Genomic DNA, 25,852 nt, shown 5'->3' on the forward strand with positions numbered 1-25,852 from the left:
CCCCCCTCTCCTCACCCCCCTCCCCTCCTCCTCTCCTGACCCCACCCCCCTCTCCTCACCCCACTCCCCTCCTCCTCTCCTTTCCTCTCCTGACCCCACCTCACCCCCCCCCTCCCCACCTCCTCTCCTGACCCCACCCCCCTCTCCTCACAACCCTCCCGTCCCTCCACCAGACACCATGATGAAGCATTTTCAGTCCATGGACGCGTGCCGGAGCTTCTCAGAGTTCCGCCAGGAGGCCAGCATGCTCCACTCCCTACAGCACCCGTGCATCGTGCTGCTGGTGGGAATCAGTATTCACCCGCTCTGCTTCGCCCTGCAGCTGGCTCCCCTGGGCAGCCTCAACATTGTGCTGGAGGACAGACATAAAGGTATGAGCAGGTAGAAAGAGAGAGAGACAGACTGACACGCCAGACAGGCAGACAGGGAGAGAGACGGCGAGAGAGAGAGACAGACTGACACGCCAGACAGGCAGACAGGGAGAGAGAGAGACACTGACACGCCAGACAGGCAGACAGGGAGAGAGAGAGAGACAGACTGACACACCAGACAGGCAGACAGGGAGAGAGACGGCGAGAGAGAGAGATCCACAGCTAGTTAGGTCCCTAATGCTGAGAATCTTCTCTACACAAGTTATGAAAACATTTTAAACTTGCCCTTTTAACTCCACCCCCCCTCCCCATCAGGCTCCAGGTACATGCCCCTGGGTCACATGCTCACCTTCAAGGCAGCCTATCAGATTGCAGCGGGGCTGGCCTACCTGCACAGGAAGAACATCATCTTCTGTGACCTCAAGTCAGACAACATCCTGGTGTGGTCCCTGGAGGTAGGTGATTAGTATGAAGGGCAGAATTACAAATCGACCCCTAGCCACTATGTCTGGGCCGTTCAATTCCAGTCCTGGAAAGCCTAAACACTTCAGTTTGTTATGTTTTTACCTGGTAGTTAAATGCACTCACCTGGTGTCCCAGGTCTGAATCAGTCCCTGATGAGAAGGAGAGGATGAAAACCAGAAGTGTTTTGGCCCACCCAGTAGTAACGATAGTGTTGTATAATCCTTCTTGGTCTCATTCTAGGTGTGTGACCCGGTGAATATCAAGCTGTCAGACTATGGCATCTCGCGCCAGTCCTTCCACGAGGGGGCACTGGGTGTGGAGGGCACGCCGGGCTACCAGGCCCCCGAGATACGCCCAGGCATCGTTTATGATGAGAAGGTAGATGATAAGAAGGTCTATGGTGGCAGGTAACCTAGTGGTTAAGAGCGTTGGGCCAGTGGGGCCTCCCGGGTGGTGCAGTCTAAGGTACTGCATCGCAGTGCTAGCTGTGCCACCAGAGACTCTGGGTTCGAGCCCAGGCTCTGTCGCAGCCGGCCGCAACCGGGAGGTCCATGGGGCGACACACAATTGGCCTAGCGTCGTCCGGGTTAGGGAGGGTTTGGCCGGTAGGGATATTCTTGTCTCATCGCGCACTAGCGACTCCTGTGGCGGGCCAGGCGTGTTTCCGCTGACACATTGGTGCGGCTGGCTTCCGGGTTGGATGCGCGCTGTGTTAAGAAGCAGTGCAGCTTGGTTGGGTTGTGTTTCGAAGGACGCATGGCTTTCGACCTTCGTCTCTCCCGAGCCCGTACGGGAGTTGTAGCGATGAGACAAGACTGTAACTACTAACAATTGGATACCATGAAATTGCGGAGAAAAAGGGGGTACATTTTTTACATTTTTTTAAAAGAGCCTTGGGCCAGTAACCGAAAGGTCGCTGGTTTGAATACCTGAGCTGACTAGGTGAATTATCTGTCAAGGTGCTCTTGAGCAAGGCACTTAACCCTAATTGCTCCTGAAAGTCGCTCTGGATAAGAGCGTCTGCTAAATAACTAGAATGTCAATGTGAAATGTAAGGTAGTTGTGCCTCCTACACCTGGGGTCAACTACATACATATATTGCAATAGAGACTACAATCTTCAAACTGTCTTTATTGGTTCTATAGGTTGTTGTTTTAGTATAACATACAACTGTATACCTATTTATGTCTGTGTGGTGCTATTTTTATATAGTTTATTTTACCTTTATTTAACTAGGCAAGTCAGTTAAGAACAAATTCTTATTTTCAATGACGGCCTAGGAACAGTGGGTTAACTTCAGCTCAGGGATTTTATCTTGCAACCTTTCAGTTACTAGTCCAATGCTCTAACCACTAGGCTACCTGCCGTATGTGGTAACTGTGCTGACCAACATTTCCTTGGATTTAGGCTAGTGCTATTGACTGTATTAGGGTAATGTTACTGACTGTATCATTTAGGGTAATGTTAATGACTATCATTTAGGGTAATGTTAATGATTATCATTTAGGGTAATGTTACTGACTGTATCATTTAGGGTAACGTTACTGACTGTATCATTTAGGGTAACGGTACTGACTGTATCATTTAGGGTAATGTTACTGACTAACATTTAGGGTAATATTACTGACTGTATCATTTGGGGTAATGTTAATGACTATCATTTAGGGTGATGTTAATGACTATCATTTAGGGTAATGTTAATGACTATCATTTAGGGTGATGTTAATGACTAACATTTAGGGTGATGTTAATGACTATCATTTAGGGTCATGTTAATGACTATCATTTGGGGTAATGTTAATGACTATCATTTGGGGTAATGTTAATGACTATCATTTAGGGTGCTGTTAAAGACTATCATTTAGGTGATGTTAATGACTATCATTTAGGGTAATGTAAATGACTATCATTTAGGGTGATGTTAATGACTAACATTTAGGGTAATGTTAATGACTACCATTTAGGGTAATGTTAATGACTAACATTTAGGGTAATATTACTAACCGTATCATTTAGAGTAATGTTACTGACTGTATCATTTAGGGTAATGTTAATGACTATCATTTAGGGTGATGTTAATGACTAACATTTAGGGTAATGTTAATGACTACCATTTAGGGTAATGTTAATGCCTAACGTTTAGGGTAATGTTCATGACTAACATTTAGGGTAATATTACTAACCGTATCATTTAGGGTAATGTTACTAACTGTATCATTTAGGGTAACGGTACTGACTGTATCATTTAGGGTAACGGTACTGACTGTATCATTTAGGGTAACGGTACTGACTGTATCATTTAGGGTAACGGTACTGACTGTATCATTTAGGGTAACGGTACTGACTGTATCATTTAGGGTAATGTTACTGACTGTATCATTTAGGGTAACGGTATTGACTGTATCATTTAGGGTAACGGTACTGACTGTATCATTTAGGGTAACGGTACTGACTGTATCGTTTAGGGTAACGGTACTGACTGTATCATTTAGGGTAACGGTACTGACTGTATCATTTAGGGTAACGTTACTGAATATCATTGTAATGGGGTGTGTAACTGGGGGCAGGGAAGTCAAACACAGGAGAGCAGAACTGGGTAAATAGCTGGAGCTGTTTAATGTACATAACTACCGACATACAAAAACACATGGGCACAAAACCCATAATGCACCAGTCACAAATAAGCACACATACTTACAATAAACAATTCCCGACAAGGACATGGGGGAAACAGAGGGAACATATACAACATGTAATTAGGGAATTGAAACCAGGTGAGTGCGACAACCAGACAAAACAAATAGAACATGAAAAATAGATCGATGATGTCTAGAAGACCGGCGATGTCGACCGCCGAACACTGCCCGAACAAGGAGAGGAACCCACTTCGGAAGAAGTCGTGACAATCATTTAGGTATTCCCAAACTGGGGTACGCGCAATGCCGTCGGGGGTACGCCAAATAAGCGAAATAACAACACAACTTTCAAATTCAGGTAGCCTAGTCAAATAATTAACATCCAATCACATTAACCGTTACTCTCTCGCAGGAATTCCACTAACGGTCCATATGTAGCCAAACGTAGCTGCTACTCATTTCCGTTTGCTCGAAAATGTATAAATAATTTGAGTAGTAAGACATGTATAAAAGCAACAGACACCATTAAAAAGCAGGGGCTAGAAGTGTCTTATATCGTGAGCTACTGAGTAGCAAGAACAGGCAAGCCCCATACTATTGTGAACCACACAGATGTGGTTGGGACAATACTGGGGGAAAAGGCCCAAAAACTATACAGACAATGCCTTCATCCAACAACACTGTTTCACGACGCATCAGTGACATGGCAGGAGATGTTTTGAAACAATTACTGCTTTGCATACAAGCCAGTGAATTCTGTATAAAAGATGGATGACTCAACAGACGTGGCGGGCCTGGCAGAGCTCCTGGTATATGTCCGTTACTTTTATGGGAGGTCAATTAAGGAAGACATCCTCTTCTGCAAACCACTAGAAACCAGGACAACAGGGGATGATATTTTTAAAGTACTGGACAGCTTTGTGACATCAAATGGACTCTGGTGGTCAAGATGTGTTGGAATCTGTACTGATGGCGCAAAAGCCATGACAGGGAGACATAGTGGAGTGGTAACGCGTGTGCAAGCAGTTGCTCCCGACGCCACTTGGTTACACTGCAGCATCCACCGAGAGACTCTTTCTGCCAAGGGAATGCCTGACAGCTTGAAAGACATTTTGGACACTACAGTGAAAATGGTTAACTTTTTAAAGCAAGGCCCCTGAACTCTCGTGTATTTTCTGCATTATGCAATGATATGGGCAGCGACCATGTAACGCTTTTACAACATACAGAAGTGTGCTGGTTATCAAGGGGCAAAGTATTGACACATTTTTTTAAATTGAGAGACTAGCTTAAAGTTTTCTCTACTGACCATAATTTTCACTTGTGTGACCGCTTGCATGATGACGAGTTTCTCACACGACTGGCCTATCTGGGTGATGTTTTTTCTCGCCTGAATGATCTGTATCTAGCATTACAGGGACTCTCCGCAACTATATTCAATGTGCGGGACAAAATTGATTAAGAGGTTGGAGCTCTTCTCTGTCTGCATTAACAAGGACAACATACAGGTCTTTCCATCATTGTATGATTTTTTTTGTGTGCAAATGTACTCAAGCTTACGGACAATGTCAAGTGTGATATAGCGAAGCACCTGAGTGAGTTGGGTGAGCAATTACGCAGGTACTTTCCTGAAACAGATGACACAAACAACTGGATTTGTTATCCCTTTCATGCTCTGACTCCAGTCCACTTACCAAGAGCCTCATCCAAATTGCAACAAGCGGTTCTGTGAAAATGTTATTTAATCTACTGGCAGATTTCTGGATTGGGCTGCGCTCAGAGTAATCTGCCTTGGCAAATCACACTGTTAAGACTCTGATGCCCTTTGCAACCACGTACCTATGTGAGAGTGGATTCTCGGCCCTCACTAGCCTGAAAACTAAATACAGGCACAGACTGTGTGTGGAAGATATTTAAGTCTGAGACTCTCCAATACAACCCAACATTGCAGAGTTATGTTCATCCTTTCAAGCACAACCTTTTCATTAACCTGTGGTGAGTTATTCACAATTTTCTATGACTGTATCGTTTAGGGTAACTGTACTGACTGTATCGTTTAGGGTAACTGTACTGACTATCGTTTAGGGTAACGGTACTGACTATCGTTTAGGGTAACTGTACTGACTGTATCGTTTAGGGTAACTGTACTGACTATCGTTTAGGGTAACTGTACTGGCTGTATCGTTTAGGGTAACTGTACTGACTGTATAGTTTAGGGTAACTGTACTGACTGTATCGTTTAGGATAACTGTATTGACTGTATCCTTTAGGGTAACGGTACTGACTGTATCATTTGCTGTAACATAATTGACTTATATTGACATTATTTATTTAATTCCATGCAGTATCTATATACACTGAGTGTACAAAACATTCAGAACATCTTCCTAATATTGAGTTGCACCTCCCCATCAGTTTTTTGCTCTCAGAACATCCTCAATTTGTCAGGGCATGGACTCTACAAGGTGTCGACGCGTTCCACAGGGATGCTGGTCCATGTTGACTTCAAGTTTTCTGGATGTCTTTTGGTGGTTGACCATTCTTGATGAACACGGGAAACTGTTGAACGTGAAAAACCCAGCAGCATTGCAGTTCTGTTACAAACCAGTGCCCCTGGCACCTACTACCATACCCTGTTCAAAGACACTTAAATATTTTGTCTTGCCCATTCACCCTCTGAATAACACACATACACAATCCATGCCTCAATTGTCTAAAGGCTTAAAAATCCTTATTTAACCTGTCTCCTCCCCTTCGTCTACACTGATTGAAGTGGATTTAACAAGTGACATCAATAAGGGATCATAGTATTCACCTAGATTCACCTGGTCAGTCTATGTCATGGAAGGAGCAGGTGTTCCTAATGTTTAGTCCACTCAGTGTACACCTATATAATTAGTAGGTCCCTACGTTACACCATATACAGTGCCTTGCGAAAGTATTCGGCCCCCTTGAACTTTGCGACCTTTTGCCACATTTCAGGCTTCAAACATAAAGATATAAAACTGTATTTTTTTGTGAAGAATCAACAACAAGTGGGACACAATCATGAAGTGGAACGACATTTATTGGATATTACAAACTTTTTTAACAAATCAAAAACTTAAAAATTGGGCGTGCAAAATTATTCAGCCCCCTTAAGTTAATACTTTGTAGTGCCACCTTTTGCTGCGATTACAGCTGTAAGTCGCTTGGGGTATGTCTCTATCAGTTTTGCACATCGAGAGACTGACATTTTTTCCCATTCCTCCTTGCAAAACAGCTCGAGCTCAGTGAGGTTGGATGGAGAGCATTTGTGAACAGCGGTTTTCAGTTCTTTCCACAGATTCTCGATTGGATTCAGGTCTGGACTTTGACTTGGCCATTCTAACACCTGGATATGTTTATTTTTGAACCATTCCATTGTAGATTTTGCTTTATGTTTTGGATCATTGTCTTGTTGGAAGACAAATCTCCGTCCCAGTCTCAGGTCTTTTGCAGACTCCAGGTCTTTTGCAGATTCTTCCAGAATGGTCCTGTATTTGGCTCCATCCATCTTTCCATCAATTTTAACCATCTTCCCTGTCCCTGCTGAAGAAAAGCAGGCCCAAACCATGATGCTGCCACCACCATGTTTGACAGTGGGTATGGTGTGTTCAGGGTGATGAGCTGTGTTGCTTTTACGCCAAACATAACGTTTTGCATTGTTGCCAAAAGGTTCAATTTTGGTTTCATCTGACCAGAGCACCTTCTTCCACATGTTTGGTGTGTCTCCCAGGTGGCTTGTGGCAAACTTTAAACAACACTTTTTATGGATATCTTTAAGAAATGGCTTTCTTCTTGCCACTCTTCCATAAAGGCCAGATTTGTGCAATATACGACTGATTGTTGTCCTATGGACAGAGTCTCCCACCTCAGCTGTAGATCTCTGCAGTTCATCCAGAGTGATCATGGGCCTCATGGGCTGCATCTTTGATCAGTCTTCTCCTTGTATGAGCTGAAAGTTTAGAGGGACGGCCAGGCCTTGGTAGAATTGCAGTGGTCTGATACTCCTTCCATTTCAATATTATCGCTTGCACAGTGCTCCTTGGGATGTTTAAAGCTTGGGAAATCTTTTTGTATCCAAATCCGGCTTTAAACTTCTTCACAACAGTATCTCGGACCTGCCTGGTGTGTTCCTTGTTCTTCATGATGCTCTCTGCGCTTTTAACGGACCTCTGAGACTATCACAGTGCAGGTGCATTTATACGGAGACTTGATTACACACAGGTGGATTGTATTTATCATCATTAGTCATTTAGGTCAACATTGGATCATTCAGAGATCCTCACTGAACTTCTGGAGAGAGTTTGCTGCACTGAAAGTAAAGGGGCTGAATAATTTTGCACGCCCAATTTTTCAGTTTTTGATTGTTAAAAAAGTTTGAAATATCCAATAAATGTCGTTCCACTTCATGATTGTGTCCCACTTGTTGTTGATTCTTCACAAAAAAATACAGTTTTATATCTTTATGTTTGAAGCTTGAAATGTGGCAAAAGGTCGCAAAGTTCAAGGGGGCCGAATACTTTCGCAAGGCACTGTACATATCCTGTTTTATGAGGGTATGTGGTCCTCAGAGAAAAGGAGTCGTGTGGATTTATGGGAAGATGGCTGTGTTATTATGACAGGTCACTTCCTCTTTTGGGCATGTCACTTTAGTGTCTGATTAGTAACGTGTGTCTGATTAGTAACGTGTGTCTGATTAGTAACGTGTGTCTGATTAGTAACATAACGTGTGTCTGATTAGTAACGTGTGTCTGATTAGTAACGTGTGTCTGATTAGTAACGTAACGTGTGTCTGATTAGGAACGTGTGTCTGATTAGGAACGTGTGTCTGATTAGTAACGTGTGTCTGATTAGTAACGTAACGTGTGTCTGATTAGTAACGTAACGTGTGTCTGATTAGGAACGTGTGTCTGATTAGTAACGTGTGTCTGATTAGTGTGTCTGATTAGTAACGTAACGTGTGTCTGATTAGTAACATGTGTCTGATTTAGTAACGTGTGTCTGATTTAGTAACGTGTGTCTGATTAGTAATGTGTCTGATTAGTAACGTGTGTCTGATTTAGTAACGTGTGTCTAATTAGTAACGTGTGTCTGATTAGTAACGTCTGTCTGACTAGTAACGTGTGTCTGACTAGTAACGTGTGTCTGATTAGTAACGTGTGTCTGACTAGTAACGTGTGTCTGATTAGTAACGTGTGTCTGACTAGTAACGTGTGTCTGATTAGTAAAGTGTGTCTGATTAGTAACGTGTGTCTGATTAGTAACGTGTGTCTGATTAGTAACGTGTGTCTGATTAGTAACGTGTGTCTGATTTAGGAACGTGTGTCTGATTTAGGAACGTGTGTCTGATTAGTGTGTCTGATTAGTAACGTAACGTGTGTCTGATTAGTAACATGTGTCTGATTTAGTAACGTGTGTCTGATTTAGTAACGTGTGTCTGATTAGTAACGTGTCTGATTAGTAACGTGTGTCTGATTTAGTAACGTGTGTCTAATTAGTAACGTGTGTCTGATTAGTAACGTCTGTCTGACTAGTAACGTGTGTCTGACTAGTAACGTGTGTCTGATTAGTAACGTGTGTCTGACTAGTAACGTGTGTCTGACTAGTAACGTGTGTCTGATTAGTAACGTGTGTCTGACTAGTAACGTTTGTCTGATTAGTAAAGTGTGTCTGATTAGTAACGTGTGTCTGATTAGTAACGTGTGTCTGATTAGTAACGTGTGTCTGATTAGTAACGTGTGTCTGATTAGTAACGTGTGTCTGATTTAGGAACGTGTGTCTGATTTAGGAACGTGTGTCTGATTAGTAACGTGTGTCTGATTAGTAACGTGTGTCTGATTAGTAACGTGTGTCTGATTTAGGAACGTGTGTCTGATTTAGGAACGTGTGTCTGATTAGGAACGTGTGTCTGATTAGGAACGTGTGTCTGATTTAGTAACGTGTGTCTGATTTAGTAACGTGTGTCTGATTAGTAACGTGTGTCTGACTAGTAACGTGTGTCTGACTAGTAACGTGTGTCTGACTAGTATCATGTATCTGATTAGGAACGTGTGTCTGATTAGGAACGTGTGTCTTATTTAGTAACGTGTGTCTGATTTAGTAACGTGTGTCTGATTAGTAACGTGTGTCTGACTAGTAACGTGTGTCTGATTAGTAACGTGTGTCTGACTAGTAACGTGTGTCTGATTTAGTAACGTGTGTCTGATTTAGTAAAGTGTGTCTGATTAGTAACGTCTGTCTGATTTAGTAACGTGTGTCTGATTAGTAACGTGTGTCTGATTTAGTAACGTGTGTCTGATTTAGGAACGTGTGTCTGATTAGGAACGTGTGTCTGATTTAGTAACGTGTCTGACTAGTAACGTGTGTCTGATTTAGTAACGTGTCTGATTAGTAACGTGTGTCTGATTAGTAACGTGTCTGATTAGTAACGTGTGTCTGATTTAGTAACGTATCTGATTAGTAACGTGTGTCTGATTTAGTAACGTGTCTGATTTAGTAACGTGTGTCTGACTAGTAACGTGTGTCTGATTTAGTAACGTGTGTCTGATTTAGTAACGTGTGTCTGATTAGTAACGTGTGTCTGATTAGTAACGTGTGTCTGATTAGTAACGTGTGTCTGATTAGTAACGTGTGTCTGACTAGTAACGTGTGTCTGATTAGTAACGTGTGTCTGATTTAGTAACGTGTGTCTGATTAGTAACGTGTGTCTGATTTAGTAACGTGTGTCTGATTTAGTAACGTGTGTCTGATTTAGTAACGTGTGTCTGATTTAGTAACGTGTGTCTGATTAGTAACGTGTGTCTGACTAGTAACGTGTGTCTGACTAGTAACGTGTGTCTGACTAGTAACGTGTGTCTGATTAGTAACGTGTGTCTGATTAGTAACGTTTGTCTGATTAGTAACGTTTGTCTGATTAGTAACGTGTGTCTGATTAGTAACGTGTGTCTGACTAGTAACGTGTGTCTGATTAGTAACGTGTGTCTGATTAGTAACGTTTGTCTGATTAGTAACGTTTGTCTGATTAGTAACGTGTGTCTGATTAGTAACGTGTGTCTGACTAGTAACGTGTGTCTGACTAGTAACGTGTGTCTGATTTAGTAACGTGTGTCTGATTTAGTAAAGTGTGTCTGATTAGTAACGTCTGTCTGATTTAGTAACGTGTGTCTGATTAGTAACGTGTGTCTGATTTAGTAACGTGTGTCTGATTTAGGAACGTGTGTCTGATTAGGAACGTGTGTCTGATTTAGTAACGTGTCTGACTAGTAACGTGTGTCTGATTTAGTAACGTGTCTGATTAGTAACGTGTGTCTGATTAGTAACGTGTGTCTGATTAGTAACGTGTCTGATTAGTAACGTGTGTCTGATTTAGTAACGTATCTGATTAGTAACGTGTCTGATTTAGTAACGTGTCTGATTAGTAACGTGTGTCTGATTAGTAACGTGTGTCTGACTAGTAACGTGTGTCTGATTAGTAACGTGTGTCTGATTTAGTAACGTGTGTCTGACTAGTAACGTGTGTCTGATTTAGTAACGTGTGTCTGATTTAGTAACGTGTGTCTGATTAGTAACGTGTGTCTGATTAGTAACGTGTGTCTGATTAGTAACGTGTGTCTGATTAGTAACGTGTGTCTGATTAGTAACGTGTGTCTGACTAGTAACGTGTGTCTGATTAGTAACGTGTGTCTGATTTAGTAACGTGTGTCTGATTAGTAACGTGTGTCTGATTAGTAACGTGTGTCTGATTAGTAACGTGTGTCTGATTTAGTAACGTGTGTCTGATTTAGTAACGTGTGTCTGATTTAGTAACGTGTGTCTGATTAGTAACGTGTGTCTGACTAGTAACGTGTGTCTGACTAGTAACGTGTGTCTGATTAGTAACGTGTGTCTGATTAGTAACGTGTGTCTGACTAGTAACGTGTGTCTGATTAGTAACGTGTGTCTGATTAGTAACGTGTGTCTGACTAGGAACGTGTGTCTGACTAGGAACGTGTGTCTGACTAGGAACGTGTGTCTGACTAGTAACTTGTGTCTGATTAGTAACGTTTGTCTGATTAGTAACGTGTGTCTGACTAGTAACGTGTGTCTGATTAGTAACGTGTGTCTGATTTAGTAACGTGTGTTTGATTAGTAACGTGTGTCTGACTAGTAACGTGTGTCTGACTAGTAACGTGTGTCTGACTAGTAACGTGTCTGACTAGTAACGTGTGTCTGACTAGTAACGTGTGTCTGATTAGTAAAGTGTGTCTGATTAGTAACGTGTGTCTGATTAGTAACGTGTGTCTGATTAGTAACGTGTGTCTGATTTAGGAACGTGTGTCTGATTTAGGAACGTGTGTCTGATTAGTGTGTCTGATTAGTAACGTAACGTGTGTCTGATTAGTAACATGTGTCTGATTAGTAACGTGTGTCTGATTAGTAACGTGTGTCTGATTAGTAACGTGTGTCTGATTTAGTAACGTGTGTCTGATTAGTAACGTGTGTCTGACTAGGAACGTGTGTTTGATTAGGAACGTGTGTCTGATTTAGTAACGTGTGTCTGATTAAGTAACGTGTGTCTGATTTAGTAACGTGTGTCTGATTTAGTAACGTGTGTCTGATTTAGTAACGTGTGTCTGATTAGTAACGTGTGTCTGACTAGGAACGTGTGTTTGATTAGGAACGTGTGTCTGATTTAGTAACGTGTGTCTGATTAAGTAACGTGTGTCTGATTTAGTAACGTGTGTCTGATTTAGTAACGTGTGTCTGATTTAGTAACGTGTGTCTGATTAGTAACGTGTGTCTGATTTAGTAACGTGTGTCTGATTTAGTAACGTGTGTCTGATTTAGTAACGTGTGTCTGACTAGGAACGTGTGTCTGATTAGGAACGTGTGTCTGATTTAGTAACGTGTGTCTGATTAAGTAACGTGTGTCTGATTTAGTAACGTTTGTCTGATTTAGTAACGTGTGTCTGATTTAGTAACGTGTGTCTGATTAGTAACGTTTGTCTGATTAGTAACGTGTGTCTGATTAGTAACGTGTGTCTGACTAGTAACGTGTGTCTGACTAGTAACGTGTGTCTGATTAGTAACGTGTGTCTGACTAGGAACGTGTGTCTGACTAGGAACGTGTGTCTGACTAGGAACGTGTGTCTGACTAGGAACGTGTGTCTGACTAGGAACGTGTGTCTGACTAGGAACGTGTGTCTGACTAGGAACGTGTGTCTGACTAGGAACGTGTGTCTGACTAGGAACGTGTGTCTGATTAGTAACGTTTGTCTGATTAGTAACGTGTGTCTGACTAGTAAAGTGTGTCTGACTAGTAAAGTGTGTCTGATTAGTAACGTGTGTCTGATTTAGTAACGTGTGTTTGATTAGTAACGTGTGTCTGACTAGTAACATGTGTCTGACTAGTAACTTGTCTGACTAGTAACGTGTGTCTGATTAGTAACGTGTGTCTGATTAGTAACGTGTGTCTGATTTAGTAACGTGTGTCTGATTAGTAACGTGTGTCTGACTAGGAACGTGTGTCTGATTAGGAACGTGTGTCTGATTAAGTAACGTGTGTCTGATTTAGTAACGTGTGTCTGATTTAGTAACGTGTGTCTGATTTAGTAACGTGTGTCTGATTTAGTAACGTGTGTCTGATTTAGTAACGTGTGTCTGATTTAGTAACGTGTGTCTGATTTAGTAACGTGTGTCTGACTAGGAACGTGTGTCTGATTAGGAACGTGTGTCTGATTTAGTAACGTGTGTCTGATTAAGTAACGTGTGTCTGATTTAGTAACGTGTGTCTGATTTAGTAACGTGTGTCTGATTTAGTAACGTGTGTCTGATTAAGTAACGTGTGTCTGATTTAGTAACGTGTGTCTGATTTAGTAACGTGTGTCTGATTTAGTAACGTGTGTCTGATTTAGTAACGTGTGTCTGATTTAGTAACGTGTGTCTGATTTAGTAACGTGTGTCTGATTTAGTAACGTGTGTCTGACTAGGAACGTGTGTCTGATTAGGAACGTGTGTCTGATTTAGTAACGTGTGTCTGATTAAGTAACGTGTGTCTGATTTAGTAACGTGTGTCTGATTTAGTAACGTGTGTCTGATTTAGTAACGTGTGTCTGATTTAGTAACGTGTGTCTGATTAGTAACGTGTGTCTGATTTAGTAACGTGTGTCTGATTAGTAACGTGTGTCTGATTAGTAACGTGTGTGCTGCTGTAAGTGAAATGTAAGGAGATGTGTGTGCGTGTGTTTTACTGTGCAGGATGTCTGGGTACTATATTTTTAAACTATGTGTCCGTAGAGCATGTAGAGTGTATCATTTACCACGTCTATGACTAAGGCATCCATTCCCTAATGCCTGTATGACTGTACTGGACGTACATTCATGTCCCATAGCCTACCCGTCTGAGGTGAAGTGTTCCTGTAAATGCCAGGTTTCTTGTGGAATATATTCTATAGTGTCCTGGAATTTACTCAACTTGCCCTCTGTGTTGGTTAGGTGGGCAATTAGCTCCTGCTTTTTCTGCTCATTAGCCAATCATCTCTCGTCCTGATATTAATTATCCAATTAACTCTCCCTCTGTGGTTCCTCACCAGGCAATCGACTCCCACTCTGATATGTATTAGTCAACCATGAATTAGCCAACTACGGTATGAAGCCAACCAACCAACTCTGTCTCTGTGAATTTTAATCCTATGGGCTTTTATGTCCTCATTTTAATGAGCCTTTCCAACATGGCTGTCTACCATCTCTGGGCTCCACTCTCTCTAGGGGGTCTGGGCTGGCTTAGCAGGGCTTTTAAGTGGTTTGACACACACACACACACACACACACACACACACACACACACACACACACACACACACTGGTTTGACTGTTTTTCTAGGGGGTTAAATCTCCTTTAACCCTCCAACTCAATTGAGCATCCTCTCAAAGGGAAGTGAGAGGTGTCTTTAAACCATCACGTCAATACTCTGACTCTGTTCTGCTGTTAAACCCTCACGTCTATACTCTGACCCTGTTCTGCTGTTCTCAGCCAATCATGTCCCTCCTGCCATACTTTAATCATTTTTGGATTCCTCTTTGATTTAACTTCAAATGAGGTTTCAGGATGTAGTTATTGTAATGCTACAAGAAGAGATGGAGAGGAAGGAGAAATTGACCATAATGGAAAGACTGAGAGATGGAGAAAGAGAGTGACTAAAATGGAAAGACTGAGAGATGGAGAAAGAGCGAGAGAGAGAGATGGAGAAAGAGCGAGAGAGAGAGAGATGGAGAAAGAGCGAGAAAGAGCGAGAGAGAGAGAGATGGAGAAAGGGCGAGAGAGAGAGAGATGGAGAAAGAGAGAGAGAGAGATGGAGAAAGAGCGAGAGAGAGAGAGATGGAGAAAGAGCGAGAGAGAGAGAGAGATGGAGAAAGAGCGAGAGAGATGGAGAAAGAGCGAGAGAGAGAGATGGAGAAAGAGCGAGAGAAAGAGAGAGATGGAGAAAGAGCGAGAGAGAGAGAGATGGAGAAAGAGCGAGAGAGAGAGAGATGGAGAAATAGCGAGAGAGATGGAGAAAGAGAGAGAGATGGCGAGAGTAAAATGGGAAGACAGAGAGATGGAATACCAGACATTCTGTGTACTTAACTAATCTATAAACAGGGTATACATAAATAGTGTGTAATATAATAGTATAATATTCAACAACCCATATTTTATTTGGCGACATTGGATTTCCCCTTTCATACCAATGATAGAGATTGATGACAGACGAGGCCTTATAAAAATGTACCATAGAGAATATAGCACGGCCTTACCTGTAGCCTCTCTGACCCCGAGGACCACGGCCTTACCTGTAGCCTCTCTGACCCCGAGGACCACAGCCTTACCTGTAGCCTCTCTGACCCCGAGGACCACGGCCTTACCTGTAGCCTCTCTGACCCCGAGGACCACGGACGTTGAGGATTCTCAGAATAGTTGCCAAGTGATGTCATCGTGGCGAGGAGCCAGGACTGCTCCCGTAACGCTAACAGAGCGTGGAAACTCACCACTCGGTGCATTTTGGCCCTATCTGTCTGCGCTGTGTTAAATAAACCCTGGGAAGAAAGCCACAGTGGGCTGTTCATCTCAAGCTCATGGCCATTCATAGAAAGGAATTCAACTTGGACTGTTTCTTGGACTGAAAATATGCTGTTTTGTGTTCCATCACCAAGCTGAATGGCCTTCATAGATAACATTAGAGTCTGACTATTACAATGGGATGACTGGTGTGTGTGTGTGTGTGTGTGTGTGTGTGTGTGTGTGTGTGTGTGTGTGTGTGTGTGCGCGTGCGTTTCAATTCAATTGAAGAAGCTTTATTGGCATGGAAACGTACATTACCAAAGCAATTAAATCAATATAGATATTTATACACTGACTGTACAAACCATCCAGAACACCTTCCTAATATTGAGTTGCCCCCTTTTGTGCTCAGACAGCCTCAATTCGTCAGAGGATGGACTACAAGGTGTGGAAAGCATTCCACAGAGATGCTGGCCCATGTTGACTCCAATGCTTCCCACAGTTGTGTCACATTGGTTGGATGTCTTTTGGATAATGGACCATTTTTTTATTTGACCTTTCTTTAACCAGGTAGGCTAGTTGAGAACACCTTTATTTAACCAGGTAGGCTAGTTGAGAACACCTTTATTTAACCAGGTAGGCTAGTTGAGAACACCTTTATTTAACCAGGTAGGCCAGTTGAGAACACCTTTATTTAACCAGGTAGGCTAGTTGAGAACAAGTTCTCATTTACAACTGTGACCTGGCCAAGATAAAGCATAGCAGTGCGACACAAACAACACGAGTTACACATGAAATAAACAAACATACAGTCAATAACACAATAGAAAAGTCTATATACAGTGTGTGCAAATGAGGTAAGGTAAGGCAATAAATTGATTCTTGATACACCAAGGAAACTGTTGAGTGTGAAAAACCCAGCAGTGTTGCAGTTCTTGACGCAAACCGGTGCGACCAGGCACCTACTACCACCCTGTCCAAAGGCACTTAGATGTTTTGTCTTGCCCATTCACCCTCTGAATGGCACACTTACACAAAGAGCAGGTATTCTTAATGTTATGTACACTGTGGATAACATATTAAATCAATCTCTCTCACTCTCTCTCTCTCTCTCACTCTCTCTCTCTCTCTCTCTCTCTCTCTCTCTCTCTCTCTCTCTCTCTCCCTCTCTCTCACTCAGGTGGATATGTTCTCGTATGGGATGGTTGTGTATGAGTTGCTGTCAGGTTGTAGGCCTGCGTTGGGCCAGCACCAGCTCCAGATAGCTAAGAAGCTGTCTAAAGGGATCCGTCCCACCCTGGGAAACCCAGAGGAAGTCCAGTTCCACTGTCTGCATGGCCTGATGATCGAGTGCTGGGACACTAAGCCTGAGAAGGTGAGGGGCTGTGGGCTGGGACACTAAGCCTGAGAAGGTGAGGGGCTGTGGGCTGGGACACTAAGCCTGAGAAGGTGAGCGGCTGTGGGCTGGGACACTAAGCCTGAGAAGGTGAGGGGCTGTGGGCTGGGACACTAAGCCTGAGAAGATGAGGGTCTGTGGGCTGGGACACTAAGCCTGAGAAGGTGAGGGTCTGTGGGCTGGGACACTAAGCCTGAGAAGGTGAGGGTCTGTGGGCTGGGACACTAAGCCTGAGAAGGTGAGGGTCTGTGGGCTGGGACACTAAGCCTGAGAAGGTGAGGGGCTGTGGGCTGGGACACTAAGCCTGAGAAGGTCAGGGGCTGTGGGCTGGGACACTAAGCCTGAGAAGGTCAGGGGCTGTGGGCTGGGACACTAAGCCTGAGAAGGTGAGGGGCTGTGGGCTGGGACACTAAGCCTGAGAAGGTGAGGGGCTGTGGGCTGGGACACTAAGCCTGAGAAGGTGAGGGGCTGTGGGCTGGGACACTAAGCCTGAGAAGGTGAGAGTCTGTGGGCTGGGACACTAAGCCTGAGAAGGTGAGGGGCTGTGGGCTGGGACACTAAGCCTGAGAAGGTGAGGGGCTGTGGGCTGGGACACTAAGCCTGAGAAGGTGAGGGGCTGTGGGCTGGGACACTAAGCCTGAGAAGGTGAGGGGCTGTGGGCTGGGACACTAAGCCTGAGAAGGTGAGAGTCTGTGGGCTGGGACACTAAGCCTGAGAAGGTGAGGGGCTGTGGGCTGGGACACTAAGCCTGAGAAGGTGAGGGGCTGTGGGCTGGGACACTAAGCCTGAGAAGGTGAGAGTCTGTGGGCTGGGACACTAAGCCTGAGAAGGTGAGGGTCTGTGGGCTGGGACGCCAATACACTATTCACACTAGTGAGCCAAGCTGTGCTGGCTTGAATATGCTCGTCGAACATCTCATTCTAAAATCATGGGTCTTAAAATAGAGTTGGTCCCCCCCTTTGCTGCTATAACAGCCTCCACTCTTCTGGGAAGGCTTTACTATGGAGTTGGTCCCCCCTTTGCTGCGATAACAGCCTCCACTCTTCTGGGAAGGCTTTACTATGGAGTTGGTCCCCCCTTTGCTGCGATAACAGCCTCCACTCTTCTGGGAAGGCTTTCCACTAGATGTTGGAACATTGCTGTGGGGATTTGCTTCCATTCAGCTATAAGAGCATTAGTGAGGTCGGGCACTGATGTTGGGTGATTAGGCCTGACTTGAAGTCGGCATTCCAATTCATCCAAAGGTGTTCGATGGGGTTGTGGTCAGGGCTCTGTGCAGGCCAGTCAAGTTCTTCCACACCGATCTCGAAAACCACTTTGTGCACAGGGGCATTGTCATGCTGTTGCCACAAAGTTGGAAACACAGAATCATCTAGAATGTCATTGTATGCTGTAGCGTTAAGATTTCCTTTCACTGGAACTAAGGGGCCTAGCCTGAACCATGAAAAACAGCCCCAGACATTATTTCTCCTCCACCAAACTTTACAGTTGGCACTATGCATTCGGGCAGGTAGCGTTCTCCTGGCATCCGCCAAATCCATATTCGTCCGTCAGATTGTCAGATGGTGACTCGTGATTCATCACTCCGAAGAATGCGTTTCCACTGCTCCAGAGTTTACACCACTCCAGCCGACGCGTGGCATGGTGATCTTAGACTTGTGTGCGGCTGCTCGACCATGGAAACCCATTTCATGAACCTCCTAAAGAACAGCTCTTGCGCTGATGTTGCTTCCAGAGGCAGTTTGGAACTCAGTAGTGAGTGTTGCAACTGAGGACAGACTATTTTTTTACGCGCTACACGCTTTAGCACTCTGCGGTCCTGTTCTGTGAGGTTGCGTGGCCTACCACTTCACAGCTGAGCCGTTGTTGCTCCTAGACGTTTCCATTTCACAATAACAGCACTTACAGTTGCCCGGGGCTGCTCTAGCAAGGCAGAAATGGACTTGTTGGAAAGGTGGTATCCTTTGACGGTGCCACATTGAAAGTCACTGAGCTCTTCAGTAAGGCCATTCTACTGCCAATGTTTCCCTATGGAGATTGCATGGCTGTGTACTGGATTTTGTACATCTGTCAGTAATGGGGTTGGCTGAAATAGCCGCATCCACTAATTTGAAGGGGTGTTCACATTCATTTTTATATACAGTATCGTATATCTTTGGGGCGGCAGGGTAGCCTAGTGGTTAGAGCGTTGGACTAGTAACCAAAAGGTGGCAAGTTCAAATCCCCGAGCTGACAAGGTACAAATCTGTCGTTCTGCCCCTGAACAGGCAGTTAACCCACTGTTCCTAGGCCGTCATTGAAAATAAGAATTTGTTCTTAACTGACTTGCCTAGTTAAATAAAGGTCAAATAAATCTCTCTCTATTATGCATGGGAATACTGATTTACATTTTCAAAATGGGGCTTGGGGCTGATTTGGTGTTTTTACAGTCTTTTATGTCCATCATTCTTTTTGCTAAGATAAAATCACCAATCCACTGGCCACCAATTGGGGAACCCTGGATTACAGTATGACATAGTGACTGTGTGTCTCTCTCTTGATCCAGAGGCCCCTGGCCATGCAGTGTGTGAGGCAGATGCAGGAGCCCAGTTTCCCATGTCTGAAGTACCTGCTGGCCTGTGACACACACTCCCAGCTCTTCCTGTCCCACTTGCAGGGACACAGCGCTGTGTTCTGGGACGGGGACAAGGACGACAGGTTGGTTTCTCTTTGTGTTGATTTCAGAGGTTTTCCTGGCCCAAAAAGTGTCAGTGTAGACTTCCTGAGGATCTGAGGGTGTATTTCAGCTGCTTATGCTTGGACTGTCTCATAAAGAGCAGTGGAGGCAGAACACACTCACTCACATACATACTGTGCACATACCTCTCTGAGAGTAACACACACACTCACATACATACTCTGAACATACCTCTCTGAGAGTAACACACTCACTCACATACATACTGTGCACATACCTCTCTGAGAGTAACACACTCACTCACATACATACTGTGCACATACCTCTCTGAGAGTAACACACTCACTCACATACATACTGTGCACATACCTCTCTGAGAGTAACACACTCACTCACATACATACTGTGCACATACCTCTCTGAGAGTAACACACTCACTCACATACATACTGTGCACATACCTCTCTGAGAGTAACACACACACACACTCCTGTCTCATAAAGAGCAGTGGAGGCAGAACACACTCACTCACATACATACTCTGAACATACCTCTCTGAGAGTAACACACACACACACACACATACATACTGTGCACATACCTCTCTGAGAGTAACACACACATACATACTGTGCACATACCTCTCTGAGAGTAACACACACATACATACTGTGCACATACCTCTCTGAGAGTAACACACACACACACTCCTGTCTCATAAAGAGCAGTGGAGGCAGAACACACTCACTCACATACATACTCTGAACATACCTCTCTGAGAGTAACACACACACACACACACATACATACTGTGCACATACCTCTCTGAGGGTAACACACACATACATACTGTGCACATACCTCTCTGAGAATAACACACACACACACATACATACTGTGCACATACCTCTCTGAGGGTAACACACACACACACATACATACTGTGCACATACCTCTCTGAGGGTAACACACACATACATACTGTGCACATACCTCTCTGAGAGTAACACACACACACACATACATACTGTGCACATACCTCTCTGAGAGTAACACACACACACACTCCTGTCTCATAAAGAGCAGTGGAGGCAGAACACACACACACACATACATACTGTGCACATACCTCTCTGAGAGTAACACACACACACTCCTGTCCTGAAATAAAGCTCCCAGGTGGAAAGTAATTGCTTTAGTGTTGCTCTCCCCCTGTGTGTGACTGTGTGTGCTTTGGGAAGGGAGATAATCTCACCACGATAAAGGCAGCTTTCATCGCTCCATACAGGTGGTGCTAATGACTGCTATTGCCTGCAGCTGTCCTGCTGTTAACCCCATAGAGATCCTTTGTAATTCTAATACCCCCTCATAGAGGTATTGCGCCAGGGCTTCCAGCATGGGAACCGACCATGAGAATGACATGATAATTGTCAGCAGGTACTACTCCGCCAGGGGAAGAAGGAGAAAGATTGAATACTGTCCTAACTCTGTGTCAGGGTAACACGGTTAAATGGTGTGTATTGTCCCGGTATGACTTGTTGGACTACTGTGTGTGTGTGTGTGTGTGTGTGTGTGTGTGTGTGTGTGTGTGTGTGTTCTAGAAACTCTGCAATAGTGAATGTGTGTTGTCTTATAGGAACTACAGTGTGGTAGTGAATGTGTGTTGTCCTATATGAACTACAGTGTGATAGTGAATGTGTGTTGTCCTATAGGAACTACAGTGTGGTAGTGAATGTGTGTTGTCCTATAGGAACTACAGTGTGATAGTGAATGTGTGTTGTCCTATAGGAACTACAGTGTAATAGTGAATGTGTGTTGTCCTATAGGAACTACAGTGTGGTAGTGAATGTGTGTTGTCCTATAGGAACTACAGTGTGGTAGTGAATGTGTGTTGTCCTATAGGAACTACAGTGTGGTAGTGAATGTGTGTTGTCCTATAGGAACTACAGTGTGGTAGTGAATGTGTGTTGTCCTATAGGAACTACAGTGTGATAGTGAATGTGTGTTGTCCTATAGGAACTACAGTGTGGTAGTGAATGTGTGTTGTCCTATAGGAACTACAGTGTGGTAGTGAATGTGTGTTGTCCTATAGGAACTACAGTGTGGTAGTGAATGTGTGTTGTCCTATAGGAACTACAGTGTGGTAGTGAATGTGTGTTGTCCTATAGGAACTACAGTGTGGTAGTGAATGTGTGTTGTCCTATAGGAACTACAGTGTGGTAGTGAATGTGTGTTGTCCTATAGGAACTACAGTGTGGTAGTGAATGTGTGTTGTCCTATAGGAACTACAGTGTGGTAGTGAATGTGTGTTGTCCTATAGGAACTACAGTGTGGTAGTGAATGTGTGTTGTCCTATAGGAACTACAGTGTGGTAGTGAATGTGTGTTGTCCTATAGGAACTACAGTGTGATAGTGAATGTGTGTTGTCCTATAGGAACTACAGTGTGGTAGTGAATGTGTGTTGTCCTATAGGAACTACAGTGTGGTGAACGTAGAGACGGGTCAGGTAGAGGTGAAGAGGATGCCGTGTCCAGGAACCAGGCTGAGCTGTCAGATGAAGATGGATAACACCTTATGGACCGCCACAGAGGTTGGCCAAACAATCACTAACACTGGGATTTGAGTTGGCCAAACAATCACTAACACTGGGATTTGAGTTGGCCAAACAATCTTTAACACTAGGGTTGGAGTTGGCCAAACAATAATTAACACTGGGGTTGGGGTTTGCCTCACAATCACTAACACTGGGTTTCCTATGGACATTAGAATACTTACAGTGCCTTGCGAAAGTATTCGGCCCCCTTGAACTTTGCGACCTTTTGCCACATTTCAGGCTTCAAACATAAAGATATAAAACTGTATTTTTTGTGAAGAATCAACAACAAGTGGGACACAATCATGAAGTGGAACGACATTTATTGGATATTTCAAACTTTTTTAACAAATCAAAAACTGAAAAATTGGGCGTGCAAAATTATTCAGCCCCTTTACTTTCAGTGCAGCAAACTCTCTCCAGAAGTTCAGTGAGGATCTCTGAATGATCCAATGTTGACCTAAATGACTAATGATGATAAATACAATCCACCTGTGTGTAATCAAGTCTCCATATAAATGCACCTGCACTGTGATAGTCTCAGAGGTCCGTTAAAAGCGCAGAGAGCATCATGAAGAACAAGGAACACACCAGGCAGGTCCGAGATACTGTTGTGGAGAAGTTTAAAGCCGGATTTGGATACAAAAAGATTTCCCAAGCTTTAAACATCCCAAGGAGCACTGTGCAAGCGATAATATTGAAATGGAAGGAGTGTCAGACCACTGCAAATCTACCAAGACCTGGCCGTCCCTCTAAACTTTCAGCTCATACAAGGAGAAGACTGATCAGAGATGCAGCCAAGAGGCCCATGATCACTCTGGATGAACTGCAGAGATCTACAGCTGAGGTGGGAGACTCTGTCCATAGGACAACAATCAGTCTTATATTGCACAAATCTGGCCTTTATGGAAGAGTGGCAAGAAGAAAGCCATTTCTTAAAGATATCCATAAAAAGTGTTGTTTAAAGTTTGCCACAAGCCACCTGGGAGACACACCAAACATGTGGAAGAAGGTGCTCTGGTCAGATGAAACTAAAATTGAACTTTTTGGCAACAATGCAAAACGTTATGTTTGGCGTAAAAGCAACACAGCTGAACACACCATCCCCACTGTCAAACATGGTGGTGGCAGCATCATGGTTTGGGCCTGCTTTTCTTCAGCAGGGACAGGGAAGATGGTTAAAATTGATGGGAAGATGGATGGAGCCAAATACAGGACCATTCTGGAAGAAAACCTGATGGAGTCTGCAAAAGACCTGAGACTGGGACGGAGATTTGTCTTCCAACAAGACAATGATCCAAAACATAAAGCAAAATCTACAATGGAATGGTTCAAAAATAAACATATCCAGGTGTTAGAATGGCCAAGTCAAAGTCCAGACCTGAATCCAATCGAGAATCTGTGGAAAAAACTGAAAACTGCTGTTCACAAATGCTCTCCATCCAACCTCACTGAGCTCGAGTTGTTTTGCAAGGAGGAATGGGAAAAAAATTCAGTCTCTCGATGTGCAAAACTGATAGAGACATACCCCAAGCGACTTCCAGCTGTAATCGCAGCAAAAGGTGGCGCTACAAAGTATTAACTTAAGGGGGCTGAATAATTTTGCACGCCCAATTTTTCAGTTTTTGATTTGTTAAAAAAGTTTGAAATATCCAATAAATGTCGTTCCACTTCATGATTGTGTTCCACTTGTTGTTGATTCTTCACAAAAAAATACAGTTTTATATCTTTATGTTTGAAGCCTGAAATGTGGCAAAAGGTCGCAAAGTTCAAGGGGGCCGAATACTTTCGCAAGGCACTGTATATTTATTCATACATGTTCTTTGCATCTGACAGTTTACTTAAATGTGAGTTTACATAAACTCTGGGGGTGGGGTTGGCCAAACTATCCTTAACACTGGATTTACATTGCAAGTTTACAGTTTACATAGCCCTCTGTCGCAATGGAACTCAGCATGACATAAAACCTCAGACGTAAAGCCATAAGCCGCCTTAGGTGGATTTCATAATGTAACCAATGTACATGTTGACACCATGTCAGTACAATTGCTCTCACCAGACCATAAGTATGTTCATCTCTAGTCTAACCTGTGGCTTTGGCTTTGTAGTGTGTAGGCTCAGGCTGAGTTGTGTTGCTGTCATGTTACCTGGTGAGGCAGCATAAAGTCTAGTGAAATGTGAAATGTCAGAATAATAGTAGAGAGAATGATTTATTTCAGCTTTTATTTCTTTCATCACATTCCTTGTGGGTCAGACATTTACATACACTCAATTAGTATTTGGTAGCATTGCCTTTAAATTGTTTAACTTGGGTCAAACGTTTTGGGTGAATTTTGGCCCATTCCTCCTGACAGAGCTGTTGTAACTGAGTCAGGTTTGTAGGCCCCGTTGCTCGCAAACGCTTTTTCAGTTCTGCCCATACATTTTCTATAGGATTGAGGTCAGGGCTTTGTGATGGCCACTCCAATACCTTTACTTTTTTTTTCTATTTTTGTTTCATCAGACCAGAGGACATTTCTCAAAAAAGTACGATATTTGTCCCCATGTGCAGTTGTAAACCGTAGTCTGGCTTTTTTATGGCGGTTTTGGAGCAGTGGCTTCTTCCTTGCTGAGCGGTCTTTCAGGTTATATTGATATAGGACTCGTTTTACTGTGGATATAGATACTTTTGTACCCGTTTCCTCCAGCATCTTCACAAGGTCCTTTGCTGTTGTCCTGGGATTGATTTGCACTTTTCGCACCAAAGTACATTAATCTCTAAGAGACAGAACGCGTCTCCTTCCTGAGCGGTATGGCGGGTGTTTATACTTGCGTACTATTGTTTGTACAGATGAACGTGGTACCTTCAGGCATTTGTAAATTGCTCCCAAGGATGAACCAGACTTGTGGAGGTCTACAATCTTTTCTGAGATCTTGGCTGATTTTTTTTTATTTACCCATGATGTCAAGCGAAGAGGCACTGAGTTTGAAGGTAGGCCTTGAAATACATCCACAGGTACACCTCCAATTGACTCAAATTATGTCAATTAGCCTATCAGAAGCTTCTAAAGCCATGACATCATTTTCTGGAATTTTCCACACTGTTTAAGGGCACAGTCAACTTAGTGTATGTAAACTTCTGACCCACTAGAATTGTGATACAGTGAATTATAAGTGAAATAATCTGTCTGTAAACAATTGTTGGAAAAATTACTTGTGTTATGCACAAAGTAGATGTCCTAACTGACTTGCCAAAACTATAGTTTGTTAACAAGAAATGTGTGGAGTGGTTGAGAAACGAGTTTTAATGACACCAACCTAAGTGTATGTAAACCTCAGACTTCAACTGTACATACACGTGTGTGTGTGTGTGTGTGTGTGTGTGTGTGTGTGTATTTACTTGTGTGTGTGTGTGTTCTAGGAGCAGGAAGTGTTCATCTACAGTCTAAAGGAGATGTGTCCACTGAGCCAGCCCCAGAAACAGATCTCCTGTCCTGCTATAGTCACCTGTCTGTTCCCCGTGCCCGCCAGAGACCAGGTAACTCTCCTGTTGTCACCTGTCTGTTCCCCGTGCCTGCCATAGACCAGGTAACTCTCCTGTTGTCACCTGTCTGTTCCCCGTGCCTGCCATAGACCAGGTAACTCTCCTGTTGTCACCTGTCTGTTCCCCGTGCCCGCCAGAGACCAGGTAA

At 43.6% G+C, this 25,852-nt stretch overlaps 1 protein-coding gene across 1 annotated transcript in view; it reads left to right on the forward strand.

Moving 5' to 3' along the window:
• Positions 1-25,852, forward strand: part of LOC110506180 (leucine-rich repeat serine/threonine-protein kinase 1) — a 151,566-nt gene that overhangs the window by 108,601 nt on the left and 17,113 nt on the right. Inside the window, exons 25-31 of the mRNA XM_090221653.1 lie at positions 174-371; positions 687-826; positions 1,077-1,214; positions 16,696-16,890; positions 19,457-19,608; positions 22,061-22,178; positions 25,582-25,698. Of these exons, the coding sequence (XP_090077779.1) occupies positions 174-371; positions 687-826; positions 1,077-1,214; positions 16,696-16,890; positions 19,457-19,608; positions 22,061-22,178; positions 25,582-25,698 (1,058 nt within the window). The remainder of the gene's footprint in view (positions 1-173; positions 372-686; positions 827-1,076; positions 1,215-16,695; positions 16,891-19,456; positions 19,609-22,060; positions 22,179-25,581; positions 25,699-25,852) is intronic.

The sequence above is a fragment of the Oncorhynchus mykiss genome, chromosome 26, assembly GCF_057628025.1.
Source record: "Oncorhynchus mykiss isolate SJ-2025 chromosome 26, ASM5762802v1, whole genome shotgun sequence".
NCBI lineage: Eukaryota > Metazoa > Chordata > Actinopteri > Salmoniformes > Salmonidae > Oncorhynchus > Oncorhynchus mykiss.